Here is a 19987-nt window from a genome sequence, read left to right as displayed (position 1 = left end):
AATAATAAAAGAACAAAGTTTAAAACTTTCCAGTTTAGGATAAAGAAGAAAAATTTCGTTGATTTATAACAAGACGGAGTTTAATACAACGTTTTCAAAACAACAGATTTTGCTAGTTTGAAATTTTGGCTTTGGCGTCGAATCTAGGATGGGGATCAGTGCTGCCTTTCAAGCGCACACAATTAACGTAAAATATAATGTGTATGTTCTGTCAGCTGTTCAAGCAATATACGAACAATTGTATCCTAATTTCATATATCTCATAATTTTTTTTTTCATATTTTCATGATGAAATTAATATCAACACATAAGTATCCATTATCACTCACCCGTTTTATATCAAAATGCACAATTCGACATCTGACGAGATGAAAAAACAACGCATTTATTGAAATAAACTCCTCTATTTGAATATTCCCCACCAAACCAGCAACACTAGTTCAGTAAAGGGTTTCGAACTTTTCAACCCAAGGCAGATTCTTTCTCTTTTTCACTTTTATTCCGTGTTTCCATCAAGCTTGGGCTTTCACGGTTCCGTTTGCACAATCACCGTCGTATATCAGGAAACAACGCCGGCGAAATGGGTCCGGAATCAAATTTCTTTATGAGAACAACTACTGTATTGTTGGGTTTTGGTCTCCCATTTTGACGAAGCCCATCGTATCCCTTACAGTCTGTGAACAGAGTTTTTCCTAGCATGTATAAATATGTGCCGATGTGATGCAGGTTCTATATATATATATATATATATATATATATATATATATACACACACGCTATTTTGTGCTTATGCATATAAAATGTATGCGTACAGGTACTGCACAGACTTTTCAAGATCAACGCTTGAATAAAAACCTCATGATTTTTGCCGTTCACCTAACTTGAAAAGAATTAATCCTTGCCATAGTTTCCGCCATGTTGAAACAAATTATCATGAGCTCGTTTGAAGATAAAGAAAAACCTCTTAACTTGCGGTCAACTTACACTTTGCTGAACCTTTTCCGAGAGGCTACAACAGAGTATCCATCATTCAATGATGAATTCCGCCGCCAAGCTTAAAACCATTTTGTAAAACTCTTTGGACAAAAAAGCCGAGAGATCAGGCAATTTGGATTTCCAAATGTTTCTCCTGGGTCACCTCGAGATGACCTCATCTCGTCTGGGAGAGGTCATCGAAGCGGCCGCGCGAACAGGAGTGGTTATAAAGGTGCAGTGTCGAAGAAGAAGAAGAATCTCCCGACGCACTGATAAATTACAGATTATTATTTAATCTCCATTTGATACGCACATTCACATTCTGCCGAGGATCTACTGACACATGTCGGTAAACTGGAGGGACTGGCTTCCTTCGTCTCCGGATGACATGGAGTAGAGGTCGGTGATTCCAGGACCCATGGAGTCGACGGGTCGGAGGTCGCCCAGCAGGCTCGCTGGCTCCTTCATCTTGTTCTCGAGGTGTCTGTCCTGCTCCTGTTTCAACATGTTTCGACGCCATTTTGCTCTGGCGTTCTGGAACCACACCTGGTTTGGGGGAGGAGAAGAAAATTGGTTTATCATCAAACCCTAACTATTGGATTAAGTTTGCTAACAGAATATTTATTCATTGATCGTCATATTTCACTCTTTTTGGGGAAAAGGGCTGTTTAAAACTTCCTTAAATTAGTTGTTAGTTTTGAATTATGCTAGCGATTAATACATAAACACAAAAACTCGTAGATTAGTTTGAGATATCAGTTATGTGACAATCATCATTTAACTTCCAAATACATAGGAGAGAGAGAGAGAGAGAGAGAGAGAGAGAGAGAGAGAGAGAGAGAGGGGGGGTGGTTAATCTTCCGGTACCACCGGCCTCCATTAAAAAGTCATCAACGATATCCTGCACCGCATGAAATGCTCTATATGATACGTGTTCAATCTTCATTGAAAGTCCTTAATTCCTTTAATTAAGACAAGCCAAAGGATGCAACGTTCCTGGGAAATGCCACCCAGTGGCAATGCTATTAATTCCTCGCAAATCTCTCTCTCTCTCTCTCTCTCTCTCTCTCTCTCTCTTAAAAGGGCTTAAACACTCAACATTCAGTTCACTGGTTTTACTGTTGTGTTTTGGTGTTCGCGTGTTTTCAGTTGCAATAGGCAAGCATGTGTCATTACTGATTGTTAATATTTTCCTTGATATAATATTGAAAGGATTCCTGCATTTCGTCCGAGAATCCTATCACATATACATCCTAATCGTACCTTGTTTAGATCGATGATTACACTCTTGGGCAAACGTAGATTATTAGTCAAGGCAAGTAACCCTAATTTACCTGTATTTTTCCGTTTGGTAACTCTGTTCCATTTCTGTAAACATTAAATCCTAAGGCTTAGAAATATTATTTTTCAAAAGATAATATTATTACACGAGAAAGGAAGTATATGGAATCGTTTTACTGTCTAGTTAAAGTATTTTTCCAATTAAAACTTTTATCCCGTTCTATAAATGGATTTTGTAACTTTTTTTCTTTAAACTTGTGACTATGTGACTATCTTATCAGTTCTAGGGAATATTATAACTATTATTCACACTAATTTTAAAGTAGAAATTATACGTGTTTACATTTTATCTGAAGAATAATACTATTCAGTCTAATTTTAAAGAAGAAATTATACGTGTTTACATTTTCTCTCAAGAATAATACTATTCAGTCTAATTCTAAAGAAGAAATTATACGTGTTTACATTTTCTCTCAAGAATAGTACTATTCAGTCTAATTTTAAAGTAGAAATTATACGTTTTTACTTTTCTGTCAAGGATAAGAAGATAGGTGTTATAGAGTGAGCCTCATTCTAAGCAATTGTTATCCATTTTAAAGTATTCCAGTAAATTCACTATAATATTCATATAAAGAAGAAAAATACTAAAAAGTTGAAAATCTTTCAACGATTCACTCGCAATATGTAACTTATTTCTTTTTCTTTTTTACTCAAGTGAAAGTCCGGTTTAGGATTTTGGAGAAACATTTACTTTCCCCTTCATAGTTTGCAGCGTTTAATTGCACAGAAAACCTTCGAAATTTTTATTTCACAAAAGAAAATGACAAGAAAGTAATTTTAATAGCTGAGCCTAAGTTCGAGTCCCATGTTTTGATCTCCATGTGATCTTAGTGAGTTTCATTACTGGTAGTTGATTAGTCTTGTTGAAATTTTCGCAGTAGTCGGAAATCTCAAGTTAGCTTTATAATCAACATGGTGAAAATAGTGCATATTATATATAGGTGTAGTATTAATATTCTATCTGTTATTGAGTTCGACTTGAGGCATAACACAAAACTTTTCCTAATTGAGATTGAAAGGATAATAGAAGATATATGGAATAGATTGGCCTATCTCTTTAATCCCTATAGAGTATAGACCAATATTAAAAGAAATATTAAAGTAACATTTTGTTCGTTGATCACCGATATTTTTTGACGGATATATCCACGTTAAGAAAATATTTTGGTAACCGAAAGCTGTAAATTTGAAGCAAAGAAAGTGAAATAAAGGACATGTATAGAATGAGTTGGTTTATCTGTGGAATATCAATAGGCCAGCATTGCCAGTGTATATCTAAGTAAGAAAAAATATGTTGAAGGTATGTATTGCCTTAACTGATAATTCATTTAATGCAAACCATAGTCTAACAATCATTAAATCTATTGACGACCGGTTAAACTCGTATCTCTTGTAAGGCAGAGAGTAATGAGAAAGAAGTGAAAAAGATTGTTATAAATATTACCTCCCATCTGGTGCTTGTCTGAGTAATCTAAAATCCTGCTGTGCATCAAACATTTGTAAAATCTTTTGACTTATGGATTTAGCATTTTTGGTAATGCCGAATTACGTCGTATATTTACTGCAATCGACCAATTTATGCAATTTCGCCCCGTTTATGTCATCATGCAGATAGTAAAATGATGTCCCGTGTGATGGCTCTACAAATCAAATATTTTTTATGACACTGCTCATTTCCTCCGACGCAGAATTTCGAGGTTGTCTCCTCGTTAGGGAACCATTGAAATTCAAATGCGAATTTGAGTAATCACTCGCATAAAACCGTTTCCATGTAATTCACAGCGTAATCTGGCGAGGCAGTAAACCAGAAACTGCCCTGTAACAATAATGACTGCGTGACGGCGTAACAACATCCGGACTACCTTTTGTGTTATACATGCTGTTACTGGAAAACATTATTGAGGAAAAAAAAAAAAAGAAAGAAAAATGAAAACAGAACGAGAGCTTCAAGTTCTTCCTTCACCTTACCTGAAGAACCCTCTTGGACAGGCCAGTCTTCTGCGCCAGCTGCTTGAGGTCTTTGGCGTCCGGGTTCTGGTTGAGGTTGAAGTAGGACTTCATGGTTCTGAGCTGGTGGTGCTTGAAGGAGGTGCGCATGCGCTTGGTGCGGTTCTGGCCCCCGCCCTGCTGGTCATACCGGTAGCCGTCTAGGTGGGAGAGCTCACCGCCGGGACCATCTCTGCAGAAGAAGAGGTTGAAATTGAGATGGAATTTCCGGAGACAATGTTTTAAAAGTTGGCTTAACATTAGTTTTTTTTGGCATGTTTGATGTTCTTTTATATATTTTCTTATTTTACATATGTACTCATGATATGTACTCGTAGTTCATAATATTATTATTGTATGGATCATTTTAACAACCTGGTTTTGTACTTCGGAACAAACTGACAGACACAGAAAATACACATACATATATAAACATACACGAATATGTTTATTTATACAAGGTATATTTATATGTATATATATATATATATATATATGGTACTTAGAAACAGACTGACAGACACAAAATCCACACACATAAGTATATAAAAATATGTTTGTATATACGAGGTATATACATATATATATATATATATATATATATTTATATATATATATATATATATATATGACAATCATTTACCAACTTTATTACTCAGGTTAGGTAACAAAGTAATGAGGAATCAGTTTCAGTAGCGTAAATCAGTTAGTTAGTCCAAAGACGTCTTCCGTAAAATGTGATAAAAGAGGAAACTGAAGTTGAAATAATGACTTCTTGGTTTCCCATTGTTTATTAAAATTTCAATCTTTTCTCGCGATTTCATCACTTTCTGTATTCACAATCTAATGTTTAAGTTGACAAGAATCGCTTCAGGAGTCAACAAGTGTAAAAAGTAATTTTTTTTCAGTAATTAGTCTAGATACTTCAAGCCTTTTTTCGGATTTTGATTGTTTTATTTTAATGCATATTTTCATTGTCAACAGGTTTGCAGTAATTGACTACCGATTCAAAATTAACATTAATAATAGATATCAATGCTAAGAAAATTGTAATCGAATCAATAATAATGATATAGATCACAATAAAAGACCAATTTCATTAAGTAAAATCTCACAAACAAGAGAAGTATGAAAAGATTAACATAATACAATGAAATGTGGTGTCGACAAGCCGTAGACATTCCCCATAGCTGCCATTTGTCTCTAGAGTCTTGAAAGGGTGGAAATTCTGTGGTGGGACAGAAGGGGAAACATAATAAAAACAAAGGATTGGCTCGATATCTACGACCATATGTATTCGGTGAACCCTTTGTGACTTACAACTTGTTAGTAGGCGGTGTCTCGATGTGATATTGAGGGTTGGGTTTAAGGGGGTATGAAGAGGGGGACCCCAGGGAGGGGCAAAGCGGTATTGGGAGGGCGAAGACTGGCTGCGCTAAAAGAACATATGTTTTTGGAAAATTGTTGAAAGGGGGAACGAGTTGGGATGTAGAGTGGTAGGTCACAAAGGAGTTTTTGCGTTGTAATAGAGATGTTTGTTATGACTTTTAAGGGGAGGTCGGGTTGGGGTTTGCCATTATACTTTTGCGATATGCGGAGAGAGAGAGAGAGAGAGAGAGAGAGTGTGTTTCCAAGACGGTGGTTTCTGTAGATTATGGCAGAGAGAGAGAGAGAGAGAGAGAGAGAGTTTTTCCAAGACGGTGGTTTCTGTAGATTATGGCAGAGAGAGAGAGAGAGAGAGAGAGAGAGAGAGTTTTTCCAAGACGGTGGTTTCTGTAGATTATGGCAGAGAGAGAGAGAGAGAGAGAGCGCGCGCACTATCCCAAGACGGTGGTTTCTTTAGAATTTGACACGAAAAGTTCCTTCCAAAAATTATTATGGAAGTATTTTTATGAAGTTCAATAACCAACAACTTGCATAAATCTCAAAACGGACAGAAGAAGAATCATTCAAAAGTATGCGCACTTTTTATCAAATATTATTTAGTATTTTTTGATAACCATAACAACCAACAAAGAGGAATGATATAATTTCTTTTTTTTTTCTGCAACGCTCCTGATTCGAAAAAATTGTAATATAGATTTAAGGTTAAATCAACTTTCATTTTTAATCTTCAAACTCGCTGAAAAATACCTTTTATTAAATATCCTTTTATTGCATTTTAGAATTAACCGTTACAGGGAGAATTGGGTTTACTTTAAGTACAGAGAATAATTTTAGGGTATGTATTTATCTTAAATTGCCATTCAAGAAAGGGTAAATTTAATAAAATTATATATAGAAAAATATGAAATATCCATTTGTAAATTTGATCGTATTGAGAGTTTTCTTTCTCTTCCTCGCTATAACTGCATTAGTGAAGATAATAGAATTATAAACGAAAAAGTAACGAAAAGCAGAGGTAAATAAATATCGAGAATCGTTTTAGATTAAAATTTATTATTTTCTATTTTATATTATGATGTTTTTCTTAGTACAGCATTTAAAATACGTTCATATTTTCGTCCTTTAGTATTCAAAGTAGATTTTTTTTTCAAAAAAAGAAAAAATATTTCGAATTGAATTTATAAATAATTTACTTCGTAACACCTAACGCTCATGGTGTGCGCTCCTCTTCCTCTTATTATCTTATTATTTTTATGAAAACTCTTTTCATTGTCTTTTTGTTTTATTAAAGCAGAAGATACTGAGACGACCAAGAGATAACGAATATCTAATTGCTCTTCAAAATTATAATGGAATATTATTAAATAATTAAGGAATATTCATTCTGGAAAAATCAGGATATACAGATTGTTTTATTTGCCTTGTATTTATTTTGACTATTTTTTTATTAAGTATTTAGTTTTGAACAATTTAAGCATTAAACATTATTAAGCATAATTGTATTTCAGGATTAAATAATTTTCTTTTCTTTTAGATGGCTTAGGTACTTATCTTTCATGTACTTGCTGCACTTACTTACAAGTATGCACATCAAGATTTTTAATATCTGTAATAAATGTTTAGATTTTTTTTTTAATAGAGGTAAACATTCTTAGATACCCAATTTATACTGTTTGTTTTGCTTCATAAATAAAATTTTTATAGCTGGATTGGTAAAGATAATGTTAAATTAGCATATATGAAAATTATATGAAAGGTCGCTAAGACAAATGTTCTCACAAAATCTGCAGTCTGAATATATATATATATATATATATATATGTATGTATATACATATATGTATATACATATAAATATATATATACATATATCTATCTATATAAATAAATAAATATATATATATATATATATATATATATATATATATATATATAAATATATATATATATATATATATATATAGAGAGAGAGAGAGAGAGAGAGAGAGAGAGAGAGAGAGAGAGAGAGAGAGAGAGAGATGTGAAGAAGAATTATTCTGTGTTCCTAGTTTATAGATAGCGTAAAGACCACTGATGTTTTGTCAACATGATAAAAAATGTCTTTTTAAGATGGTGCCTGACTCACCAAGCCATTTACCAAATAATTGTTCGATATAGTTCCATGAATTATCTTCTAAATTTGTCAAATAAAATGCCAGAAATGACGCCATGTATATTCCTGCATATGTACATAACTTCGATTTTCTGGGAATGTGAGATAGAAATATTATATGGCCTGCCAAAGAGCGGACCGAGAGGCGCATAATTGATTGATTTACTTCCATGAAGTAGTGCCAGAAATGAGTGGAGTTACCTTATATCAAACTACGGGGCGTTGTTTTAACGAGCATCGGTACCTTTGATTGTACATGATTATGCGAAACGATATTTGTCACTAAGAAAAAAAATATTAGGGACAAGTTACTGAGAGATTTCAAGAAACATGACCGGTGGCCGTGTGGCAACGTCTGAAGGATCTGTCCTGACACCTTTTGGCTATGAAACAATAAATAAAAGAGGTAGATACTTAACTTGAATGTTGTTGATAATGATGAGAATTTCGTCGTAGATTTATTGATCGATAATGATGTGATATAGCACGTATATATATGCCTAGCAAGCATATGAATACAAAATAGCGGTGTTAAAAAGAGGATGTTGGTTTCTCCTATTCACTGTACTCTATTTAACTATTTTCTTCCCTCTTTTTCCTTGAAAGTCTTTAATTTCTTAGTCTATGCTAACTCAAGTTGATCGAAAGTAACCTAAATCAAACCTAATATAATCAATCAATCCATGAGATATGTGACGGTAACGCTGCTTTGAAATATCAAAGTAATTGAATAAATCAATGTAAGTAATTTAAAGAATGTTAATAATAATTGCGGCAATAATCGTGAATATTAAGCCAATTTGAACGAACAATGATGATAGGACACTGATTTATTTATTGTATATGTGACGCCAGTTTGTATTACTAGATAAACCAACGTACCACGGCTTACTTGACCGTCGTCAACGTTCCTTCTAGTGAAAGGCATTGCGGATGAATATGGGATATTCACAAGTCGAAGGCAGCCAGCGGGTATAAACATCTACAGTATATCAGATATAGGGATAATTTGTATATAGGGTGTAGGGAAAATCTCTATATCGGGTATAGGGAAAATCCCTATATCGGCATATTGGTGGGAGCCCTTCTTGTTTGTATGTGACCTCTCTCCTGCGCCACCGTCTCCGTCAGAACATGCGTGGAATGCGGTGGGTTAGACCAGAAGTGCAGGGTTACAAGCTAGCATATATCTTTGCCGTTCTCATTTTATAACACTCCAACCCCACCCCGCCCTTACAGCGATAGACGGACGACTAGACGAAAGCATCTGATGACATACCGAGATCGTTCGCCGCCGAAGCGCAATTCCCCGGGGGAAAAAAAATTGAAAATCTGACGTAGAAAGACTTCTTCAATTACGTCCTATTTCTTTGGATCTTGGTCGGGTCTCTGGATTTAGGATGATGTCCTTTAACCAATGAGAGCGCTGGAATCCTCCCCGAGGATGACATCTGCTTGACCAATCGGTGATCGGGACACACTCGTCGTCAGATCTGTCCGACAAATAAAAGAAATCAATATCGGAAGATGCCTTCTGCACCTGACCATTCATAGACCACCTGAGCTGTGACGTCACGCTCAGCCATAACCAATCGCTGGGCTGCCTTTGCTATATCGGCTTTCCACATATCACATCACCGCATGTATCTCTCACACCTTTATCACGGCTTTAGTGTTTTCATTTTCATCCAGTGCGACATGAGGGTAGAAATGACAAGGTTGACGGGAAATGAAGGAGTTGACAAAGAGATGGAAACGTGATAGTACAGGATTTCTAGAGAGATTCTTTAGTTTATCGTATGAAATTTTATCAATTCTTTATAACTCCTATATACTAGAATTTGTGCATATACATGCTATCTAAACAAATTTAGTTAACGTCCATGTTATTGTATCGTGTATGCTGAAAATCATCTCTTATGCATACGCATTCTATTTTTGTATGCTGACAGGTGTGATTGCATACAAAGATACTGCATTCAGCACACAATGCAATTATTCACACACACAGACAAGCACACACACATATATAATATATAATTATATATATATATATATATATATATATATATATATATATATATATATATATATATGTATATGTATGTATATATACTATATATATATATATATATATATATATATATATATATATAATATATATATATATAATTTTACTCTTTTTCCTTAAAGGTACACTCAAGCACACATTTCTGAACATTGCACTTCTGGTATTTTTTTTTAAACGAACACGCAGGCCTCATAGGCTAGTTTGAAATATCTGGTAAGATTTGAAGAGGTTGACTCTTTAGATTAATCGTTGATCTTCATATTGAAGATTATCATGGCTTCCTTTTACACAGTCATGTATTTATTATTTTCAATGTCATACTGTTTTCATTTTATATAGCTTATTATTTATTTTTCGTTTCTTTTTTATGCTTGACTACTTTCCCTTGCAGTATTGAATTAGGATGGCAGTTGAAATTGTAATAATGATAGTTATGTTAATAGGAAAAATAAATGTCAAAAACTATAATGTTAATAGTATGTTTGTATATCTATTCATATTGTGTTATGTATATGTATGTAATTGACCAAGAAACAGTTAATGAAAGAAATAGAGAAAAATATGATATTATCAAACATTTCTTTAATTTTATTCGGGTAAGTGGTCCTTAAAGTCAACACCTACGATTTGTCAACATTCCACTTTTGTGAAGTCAGGTTCCAAGATGAAATTCGTCAAGTTAATTCCTTTATTGATTTCCTATGTTCATGTGTTTGAAAATTACCGATAGCATATTAGCCAAGACATCTGAATGTTATTATTATGAAAAAAAAATTATTGAGTCCACCGAGTTATTTTGCTAATTGTTCATAAGACTCGACTGAAAGATATATTCTCAAGTATATATATATATATATATATATATTATATATATATATATATATATATATATATATATATATTATATATATATATATATATATATATCTATATATATATATATATATATATATATATATATATATATATATATATGATTTATGTATACATGTATATATTCTCACGCTACTTTTTTGTATGCCTTTAATCTATCTTTTTTTTACTAAACATATTGCATACTTATCCTTTTTCACATATGGATAATCATAATGCTCGTGTTGAGTAATAATAAGAATAATAAAAATAATATTTATTATTATTATTATAAAAATGATAATTGTTACTCTTAGATCATATAAAATGCAGTAATAACAATAACGTGCCGATATACTGTATATGAGAATGATAATGAAATTGGTGATAAAAAAAAAATGAATTATGCGAAGTATATTGATTTTCATTATGATTATACTGAACGAAAATAGGATTATCGAAATATGGATACATTGAATTATATACACATGCTAAATAAGAGTGAAGAATTACTCTGAGTATTACTTGGCGAATGGTAGATAACAAGGTCATTTAACCAAGTCATTGGAATAATTGAGTACAAGAATTAAATGTATTATTTACTATCTTTTACATTGACTGCATATTTTAAACTGTCTTTTACATTTACTGCGTGTTTTAAAGAATAAGGTTAACAAAAGATATTGGAAACCACTTCTCATTTATTCCTAATAAATTAATGCTAATAAAAACATACAATTAAAGAATTTAGCAGTTCAGATAGTATCTCTCTCTCTCTCTCTCTCTCTCTCTCTCTCTCTCTCTCTCTCTCTCTCTCTCTCTCTTAGTATGAATGTGTTTGTGCGTGTGCACACCAGTTGTTACAGAAGTAGATACGACGAGAGAGAGGCAAAAATAAAAGATAGTGTTATACACCATAAAAAAAAATAAAAAAGGCTCCTTGCTCCACCCCACCAAGGGACCTCTGCAGTACCTAGCCTACAAAATGAAAATAGTATAGAGAATGAAAAAAAGGAAGTTGTTCGCTAGAAAAGCAAGTCTGTATTGACACGGAGATGCTGGGCAAACCCAGATGAATTTTAGTGTCCTTTTCAGTAACATGCTGAGGGTAGGGGGATACACACTAGAGATCGTATAAGACCGCGAAGGTCGAGAATCCCGTCATGTTCTTAAGGAAAACTGAACTCTGTCGACTTGCCTGCAGTGGAAGATTTGTTTGTATACGTATTTTTTTCTTTCGAAAATAGATGCAGAAAAAGAAAGAAAAAACCTCCGGAGATGCTCTCTCTCTCTCTCTCTCTCTCTCTCTCTCTCTCTCTCTCTCTCTCTCTCTCTCTCTCTCTCTCTCTCTCTCTATATATATATATATATATACATATATATATGTATATATATATATATATATATATATATATATATATATATATATATATATATATATATATATATACTGTATATATATATATATATATATATATAAAAATTCAGGACAATGTTTGGCTCTTACCTGTGCCATTTCGTATATATTTTCCAAGGGATGTTTATTTTTTTTTCCATTCCAGTAGCACGCTCGGTGCGCTCTTTATTTGTTCCTTGTTTTACTTGCCGCTTTTCTCTTGCTGTATTTGCCCCGCTCTAGTTTTTAAGTAACTGGTGCACTAAAAGATAGTCTCTCTCCCTTACAGAGCTTTGGGTTCTGTTGGTGATATGTTTTATATAGTTTTTTGGGGGTTGATTTTCTTTTTAATTTTTTTTTGTTTAGTAAACTTTTTGCATGCGAAGTTCTCATTTACTTTTTTTTTTTTTTTTAATGTCCTTAGAATTTATGGTAACCAATGTTTATTCTTTTCGTGTTGTGTTTGCTTTCATTTTTTTGTGAGGATATTTGTCTAACAAGGATTTTAAAGAACGAAATTCAGTGGTCACAAACACACAAACACACGATTACAGTATATATATATACTCACACACACATTATATATATATATATATATATATATATATATATGTGTGTGTATATATATATATATATATATATATATATATATTTTCAAATAAGCCATGTATATCTATGATACATTAATGTCTGGATTCTCTTAACGACCTCGGGATTAGAGCCCCAGGCGAAATCACACAAAGACAAGAGCTTGTGACCGGCCGGGAATCGAACCCTGGACTACCAGGGTTCGATTCCCGGCCGGTCACAAGCTCTTGTCTTTGTGTGATTTCGCCTGGGGCTCTAATCCCGAGGTCGTTAAGAGAATCCAGACATTAATGTATCATAGATATACATGGCTTATTTGAATATGAAAAACACGTCTAAATGTGCAAAATTTATCATATATATATATATATATATACATATATATATATATATATATATATATATTCACTGTACAGTATGCTAGTTTGTATTTAAGTTTGTGTACAATTACAAGCGAATAACTAGTTCAGCATTTATAGAATGAACATGTCAGTAATTTTTCCTTATCTTTTTATCCTTTCCAACGACTCCCTAGTGAAAAAGGGCAATGAGTTGTATGTGAGTGGGGACACCTTAGCGTGGTGAAAGGATTCGTGTATCGCCATTATCAGCAAAGCTGTATTAGTTAGGGCCACCTATACTAGATTGGTTTACTGTGAGCTATGAAATGAAAATCTCTCACTATCACCAATCCGCAGTGGCCAGCGTGGTGAGGAAAATGGCCAAACCCCAGACATGACTAATGACATGTTTGAGGTCTTTGTCCTGCAGTGGACTAAAAACGGCTGAATTTGTTGTTGTTTGTTGTTGCATACATAAATATTAAAGCTTGTATATGTTAGTTTATATATAAATATATCCACATATTTTGTATAAATATATATATATATATATATATATATATATATATATATATATATATATATATATATATATATATACATGTGTGTGTGTTTGTGTGTGTGTCTAATCCATTTTTAAACCTTGCCTGGGGGTCGTATTTACTGATATCAAAGGTTGATCAGAATTTGTTTACCTTTAAATTTCTCTCCCCTCCGTCCTTACTCCTCCCCTCCCTGCCCTCCAAGAGACATGAAAAGGACCGAGGACTAAAAGTATTATATAAATCTCAAAATAGATTCATCTCCCAAACGTTAATATGTTTCTAAATTTGTTTGAGTTTAGTGATGGAACGAAAGGTATAAATAATTGTATTTATATCAATTTGAAGCTGCGGTTTGATTGAAATTGTGGCGTCTCCAAATATACCGTTGTGGAATAGAAGTAACATTCAAACCTGCTTGTGAAATTTCAAGTGGCACTTGCGATATTTGTAGATAATTAAGTATTCATTGATAGAAAGCAGGTTATAACAACCCCCTCCATACTTCTGGTTGTCTATTACTTTAATATTTTTAAAATTGTGCAATAAATCAGGGTTTCTGAAAAATAATAATTTACCAATATTAGGATCTCAGCAGTTACTCATATATATCATAATCCTGATAATAATTCTACAATAATAAGAGATGAATCAGGCATTGAAAAAACATTATATTTCAGTCAGTGAGTTTGTCATAACGGGAGAGTTCATAAACATTATCGCAAACGTAGATGATAGCGCAGTGTCACTACACTTAAAAAACCCCGTAATTTTTATCGGAAATTCTCCATAAAGATATACTGTTTTCGACCGTATTTCAGTAAAATACTGGCGACCGTAATTTTACCTTAATTTGTTATTATATTTTACGGATTGGTGACCGTAATATCACTCTTTTACGTCAATGTAACCGTTTTTAAAACTGTAAAAATCCAGGAATAAATGTTGCCAGACTTTTACCGCTTTTTAATGAAAATTTTTTAACAGTGTAGGGGGTTTAGATTTAGATCCCCTCGTGCTAGAAGTAATGGTGATTTTTTTTCTAGGTGAAACTTTGCCCAAATAGATGTGCGAGTCTTTTCCTTTCATAAGAACTGAGGTATCCCTCAGAATGCGTGAAAACATTGATGTTCAACCAGTTGTTGGAAGTTGAATTGGAAAACTTTTGGATCTCCCCTCATACTGTAACTATTAATATTATTTTTTTTACACTTGATAACTTAGTTTATCAGATATAGATATGAGTTTAACTTTTTTCCAATAAATGAACATTTTTTATTTCATATTCGTAATCCCATTGTTGTGAGGTTATTCCAAGACACTTCCAGAGCGCATGGAAAATGAAAATAGTCATCAACACATTGTAACTTTGGTTCTCTTTTGCTCAGGCGAAATTACTCTCCTATTCTCACGGAAATATTTAGATTTGAAGGAATGAAAACACATCCATGGGGTTTTGTTTCTCCCTGGTCAGAGTGACTTATAGTAAGAGGTCCAAAGAGCGAAGCCTAGTTCTGAAAACAAACGGTACCATGTGTCCATGGACAAAAGCTTTCCTTGATAATACACTTTTATAAAAAAAATGTAATTCTATTTGGGTAATTCTCCGTAAAAATATACTGTTCTCAACCGTATTTCAGAAAAATACAGACGACCGTAATTTTACCTTGCTCTGTTATTATCTTTTATGGGTTGGTGACCGTAATATCACTCCTTTACGTCAATATATTCGTTTTTAAAACGGTAAAACTCCTGGAATAAATGTTGCCAGACATTTACTGTTTTTTAATGCAAATTTTTAACAGTGTATCTGGAAGCGAACTAGTTGATGCAGTCTCTTCCTTAACGCAAAAAGTTAAAATTTTAAAATAGAAATTAAAGGAATTCAAGGTAGGATTTGTTTGAATTTAATTAGGACTCAATGCGATCCAAGGGCGGAGTGAGTGAATCTGTTCACAGTTTTATGTAAAATTTTAGTCGTCTCTGTGATTGCATTTGACTGAGACTTGGATATCACAATAACAAAAACAACTTATTGGGAAAAGTCTTTTAAGCTTTGCCTTGATCAGTCTATCCTGAAGAAATTTTATATAATGCTCATTCTACCTTGTTTTGAGTATTGTAATTCCTCTTTGGGCTTCAGCTGCTGATTCTCATATTGATTTGTTGGATAGATGCTTGTGGTAGATTAATTTCCTTATTCCTGATCTGGATATTAATCTCGGGCACCGTCATTCAGTTAGTTCTTTATGCATTTTGCATGAGATTTTTCATAATTCATATCATCAATTGCATTCAGAACTTCCTAGACTGTACCATCCTGTACGTAGTTCTAAATAATCAGTTATTCTAACCGTTATGCCTTCTTCATCTTATGGCTCAATACTACACAGTACTCTAGAAGTTTTATTTCAGCTATGGCAGATTTTGGAATGATCTTAATGTGGCTGTTGAACCTTTTGTAAGTTTTATTTTGTTGAACCGGTTGACGAGTGTTGTTCTATTATTTATATATGACTGATATGTTTTAATGTTGTTACTAATTTTAAGATAATTTATATTTTTTTTCAGTACTTATATATGATTTATTTGCTATTTCTTTTATCCTTCCCTCGCGGGGCTGCTTAACTGTTGGAGCCCTTGGGCTTGTAGCGTTTGGCTAGTAATGATAATAATGATAATAATGGACACATTCAAATAACAAACATGTCTCCATGGTTTAAAAAAGACAAGATATTGAAAATGGGAGAAAAGCTGATTTTTTTCCCGAGTCGTGGACTATCAAATAATAATAATAATAATAAATAATAATAATAATAATAATAATAATAATAATAATAATAATAATAATTTACTTTTAATTGGTTTATAGATACAATAGATAAATAGATCATAAAAGTTGAAAGTCCGTGTAAAAGATGGGAATGAATGTTTTGTGAAATTACTTTTGCCTTGGTTATGAAATGACTGTCTTTGAGCTATTGACAATTCGGGTTCAGGATACAAAAGTTCCCTTTCAAATCGAAAAGAAACGTAAACGGATGAATAGTTAACAGCAAAGTCAAGTATGCAATTTTGGATTACATTTCTTATGAAATAAAGCGAAATGTCGACAGCCAGTTACAGGTTTTGTGATTAAAGAACTGCATGTGTAGGACATTATTATGAAAGAATATTTTTTTTCTTCATGATAACGAAATTATTTAACTCTCTCTCTCTCTCTCACTGAATAACTAGAATCTCTCTCTCTCTCTCTCTCACTGAATATCTAAAATTCTCTCTATTTCTCTCTCACTGAATATCTAGAATTCTCTCTCTCTCTCTCTCTCTCCTCTCTCTCTCTCTCTCTCTGAATATTTAGAGTGAATAGAAAATTTCCATCAACGAACTTTCTTCCCAAGAATTTTATTGGTAAAAGTACGTTTTTCACCCGTATAGGAATTTTGCGAATTATCCATCCTAGTATTCAGCTCTAAAGAGAGAGAGAGAGAGAGAGAGAGAGAGAGAGAGAGAGAGAGAGAATGCAGTAGATGATAAAGTCCCTATATCCAATCACTCCTCTTAAGGTTAAGAAGAGAGGGACGAAGAAATTGTTGTGATAAACTCAGCCTCTTTTCATCACTAAATCCCCTCCATTACGAACTAAGTCCTCCTCCTCCTCCTTTCCTCCTCCTCCTCCTCAAGTCTGTCTGTGTCTCGTTCCCCTACCTTCCTCTCCCCTACTCCGTGCCTTCCCCTCAACAAAACCCCTTACGCAAAAGTCCCGGACAAAAGACACAATTAGCTAAAGAATCTCGAATAACAGACGCCAAGCTTGGCTTGAGACGACACTTATTTCGACTTTATTAAAGAGCATGACTCTACGAAAACTCTATATGAAGCTTCTTTTGGGCCGCTCATGCAACTACAAACATGTTTCTGTCTGATTGTACGTGATTGTGTTAGTTCTGGGTACGTGTGTAAGTTTGTGGGTTTTCCCTATTGTATTACCATTTTCCATGAGTGAATTAAGCAGCTATCGTATTTGCACTTGTGTATGGGAGAAGGCTAATTCCGTGTAAAATGAATTATATATATATATATATATATATATATACATATATATATATATATATATATATATAATGTATATATACATATACTTATATATATTTTCTCCTCCATTTCTGATATTTTTTTTCATCTTTTATTATGAAATACATATTTACAAACTTAAGATTTATAACATAAATACATCATAGTATATTTACATAAATATTAAAATTTTTTACATATAGTGTATTTAAAATGGAAATTCTTACTATTTATCTAAATATATTTTTAAATAAAAAGTATATCGACTCGTGAATACTTTTTTAATAAAAGTTTTAAATCCTATTTTATTTACATTAAACGTATTTATCATTCTACTTTTAATATATTTAATATTTGAGTTTTTGTATCCATTAAATTTTGTTGTGTCGTTGTTTGTTGTACCTGTTCTATGGGGCGGGGGAGGGGGAGGGGGGTGGGGGGAATTCTCAGCTGTATTGAAGCGAAGCATCGTTACCGCCAGTCTATCAACGGGCCGTCAATTTTCCTATTAATCAATATTTGTTTGCGAGCTCTCTTTGGGTTTTGTGTATTGTATGGAGTTCAGCCATCCCAACAAGCCCCAATTTTTACGCGAAGCAACTCTTGTATCATTTATATCCCTCACACAACTAAGGCAGATCGATTAGCCACACCTTGGGGCAAGACAAGAGTTAAAAGAGGAAAAGGAGGAAGAACTCGAAAACAACGGTGTGTTTGAGAATCTCTCTCTCTCTCTCTCTCTCTCTACTTGGGGGATCTTCGCCGGCGTGTCTCCGCCGTCGTCGGCGCCCTTTGATGTCCAGCGTCACTTCCGTCAGGAGTGTTTGGTTGGGCAACACCTCCTGGCTGTGTCTCCTTGATAGGCAAGATGTTTCCAAAGGGCGGAAAGTGAAGTCCCCGCAGTGTTCGTGTGACAAGATGGCACTTCTAGCATTCCCTTTGCCCGTTATTTCAGCTGGTCGCTCTCTTGTTTTCTCTTGTGTGTGGCCTTTTAGCATAATGATTTACTCTGTGGCTTTTATGTTTTCTTTTACTTTTTTTTTCAGTTTGCATTCTTAGTTACCCACGCGCCTATAAGTTTTTGTCTTTCGCTATAAACTGGTTCTTTAATGTTTTTAGAGGTGACGTCATAGCGGTGCGCCTTTTTCATGGATATTTTTTTTTTTTCTGTAAAACAATGATGACTTTTTTCAGCTATTAATGTTTCTCCTATTTTATGATTTTTCAAACATTCTTCAAGCAGCAGTCCCTTGCTTATGATTGTTTCTTAAATATTCAAATATTATAGATAAGCATATTTGTGTATTTGTGTGTGTGTGTATATATATATATATATATATATATATATATATATATATATATATATATATATATATATATATATATATATATATTCTATCTTTATTATAGAAATAATTTTACATATATCAATACTTCGTGTTTTCGTGTTAATTTTCATGAACTTCGCTGCGCCTCACTAAATACACGTAATTATGAGATTACTTTAATTTGAAATATTCTAAATCAGTTCAAATTATCACGAAACATTTTTGTAAGTAATCTCATCGCAGAGATATGGCCTTTTTTTGGGGTGGGGGTGTTGTAATGAGATTTGTATTTTTTTCCACATTTTAGTTTTGTGCCCATGAGTGCGGTAATTTAAAAAGCTGCGATCCATGTCAGTATTTCGCGATGTGTATGAAAATGTATTATTTTATAACTATAATATCGCTTGGCAACTCTGTATTAATTTACTTCATTTAGATAAGAACAGAGAAAGACTCATTAATGCATAGTTTCAGTATTCGATTCTCAACTTTGTTGTTTACTTTAACTTTACTATTTTCTTGGATATTTGATTTTTTATATTACCTTTAGTTATTTTATAAAATTGATAGACATTCCCCCCCCCAAAAAAAAGATACTTATAAATGAAGCATTTCATACAAAGAAAAAAATGTTTCCTGTTGATTCCTGTAGATGGCGTGCCAATAGGGTGGTCTCTCAGTGGGTGACTTCTGAGCAACATTGGATGTGGTTGGTACCTGGATGGGGGACCATTAATGAGAGCCACTTGCTTGTGGCTTATGGTCATGGCAATAATATCCTTCGAAAACGGAGGGAGTGTGGGAACATTGTTCATTTGCTTTAAGCAAACCTGCTCCCCCCATTTCTCTTTCCCTGTGATGCTGTGACTTGATTTAAGTACGCATTTGCGATGTAAAAAGAACCTTAATTTCCGCACCTGAACCAAATGGGTTATTATTATTATTATTATTATTAT

The 19987-nt window shown here is 33.4% G+C and overlaps 1 protein-coding gene across 1 annotated transcript in view; it reads right to left on the bottom strand.

Annotated features, from left to right (window-relative positions):
• Window positions 1-780: 780 nt before the first annotated feature.
• The window catches only part of LOC137646732 (homeobox protein goosecoid-2-like), a 104953-nt gene continuing 85746 nt past the window's right edge, over window positions 781-19987 (bottom strand). The window contains exons 4-5 of the mRNA XM_068379839.1: window positions 4285-4495; window positions 781-1521 (exon numbers count right to left, since the gene is read on the bottom strand). Of these exons, the coding sequence (XP_068235940.1) occupies window positions 1309-1521; window positions 4285-4495 (424 nt within the window). The 3' untranslated portion in view covers window positions 781-1308. The remainder of the gene's footprint in view (window positions 1522-4284; window positions 4496-19987) is intronic.

This window comes from Palaemon carinicauda, chromosome 9 (assembly GCF_036898095.1).
Source record: "Palaemon carinicauda isolate YSFRI2023 chromosome 9, ASM3689809v2, whole genome shotgun sequence".
Taxonomy (NCBI): domain Eukaryota; kingdom Metazoa; phylum Arthropoda; class Malacostraca; order Decapoda; family Palaemonidae; genus Palaemon; species Palaemon carinicauda.
This window is presented reverse-complemented; position numbering and strand designations above follow the sequence as displayed.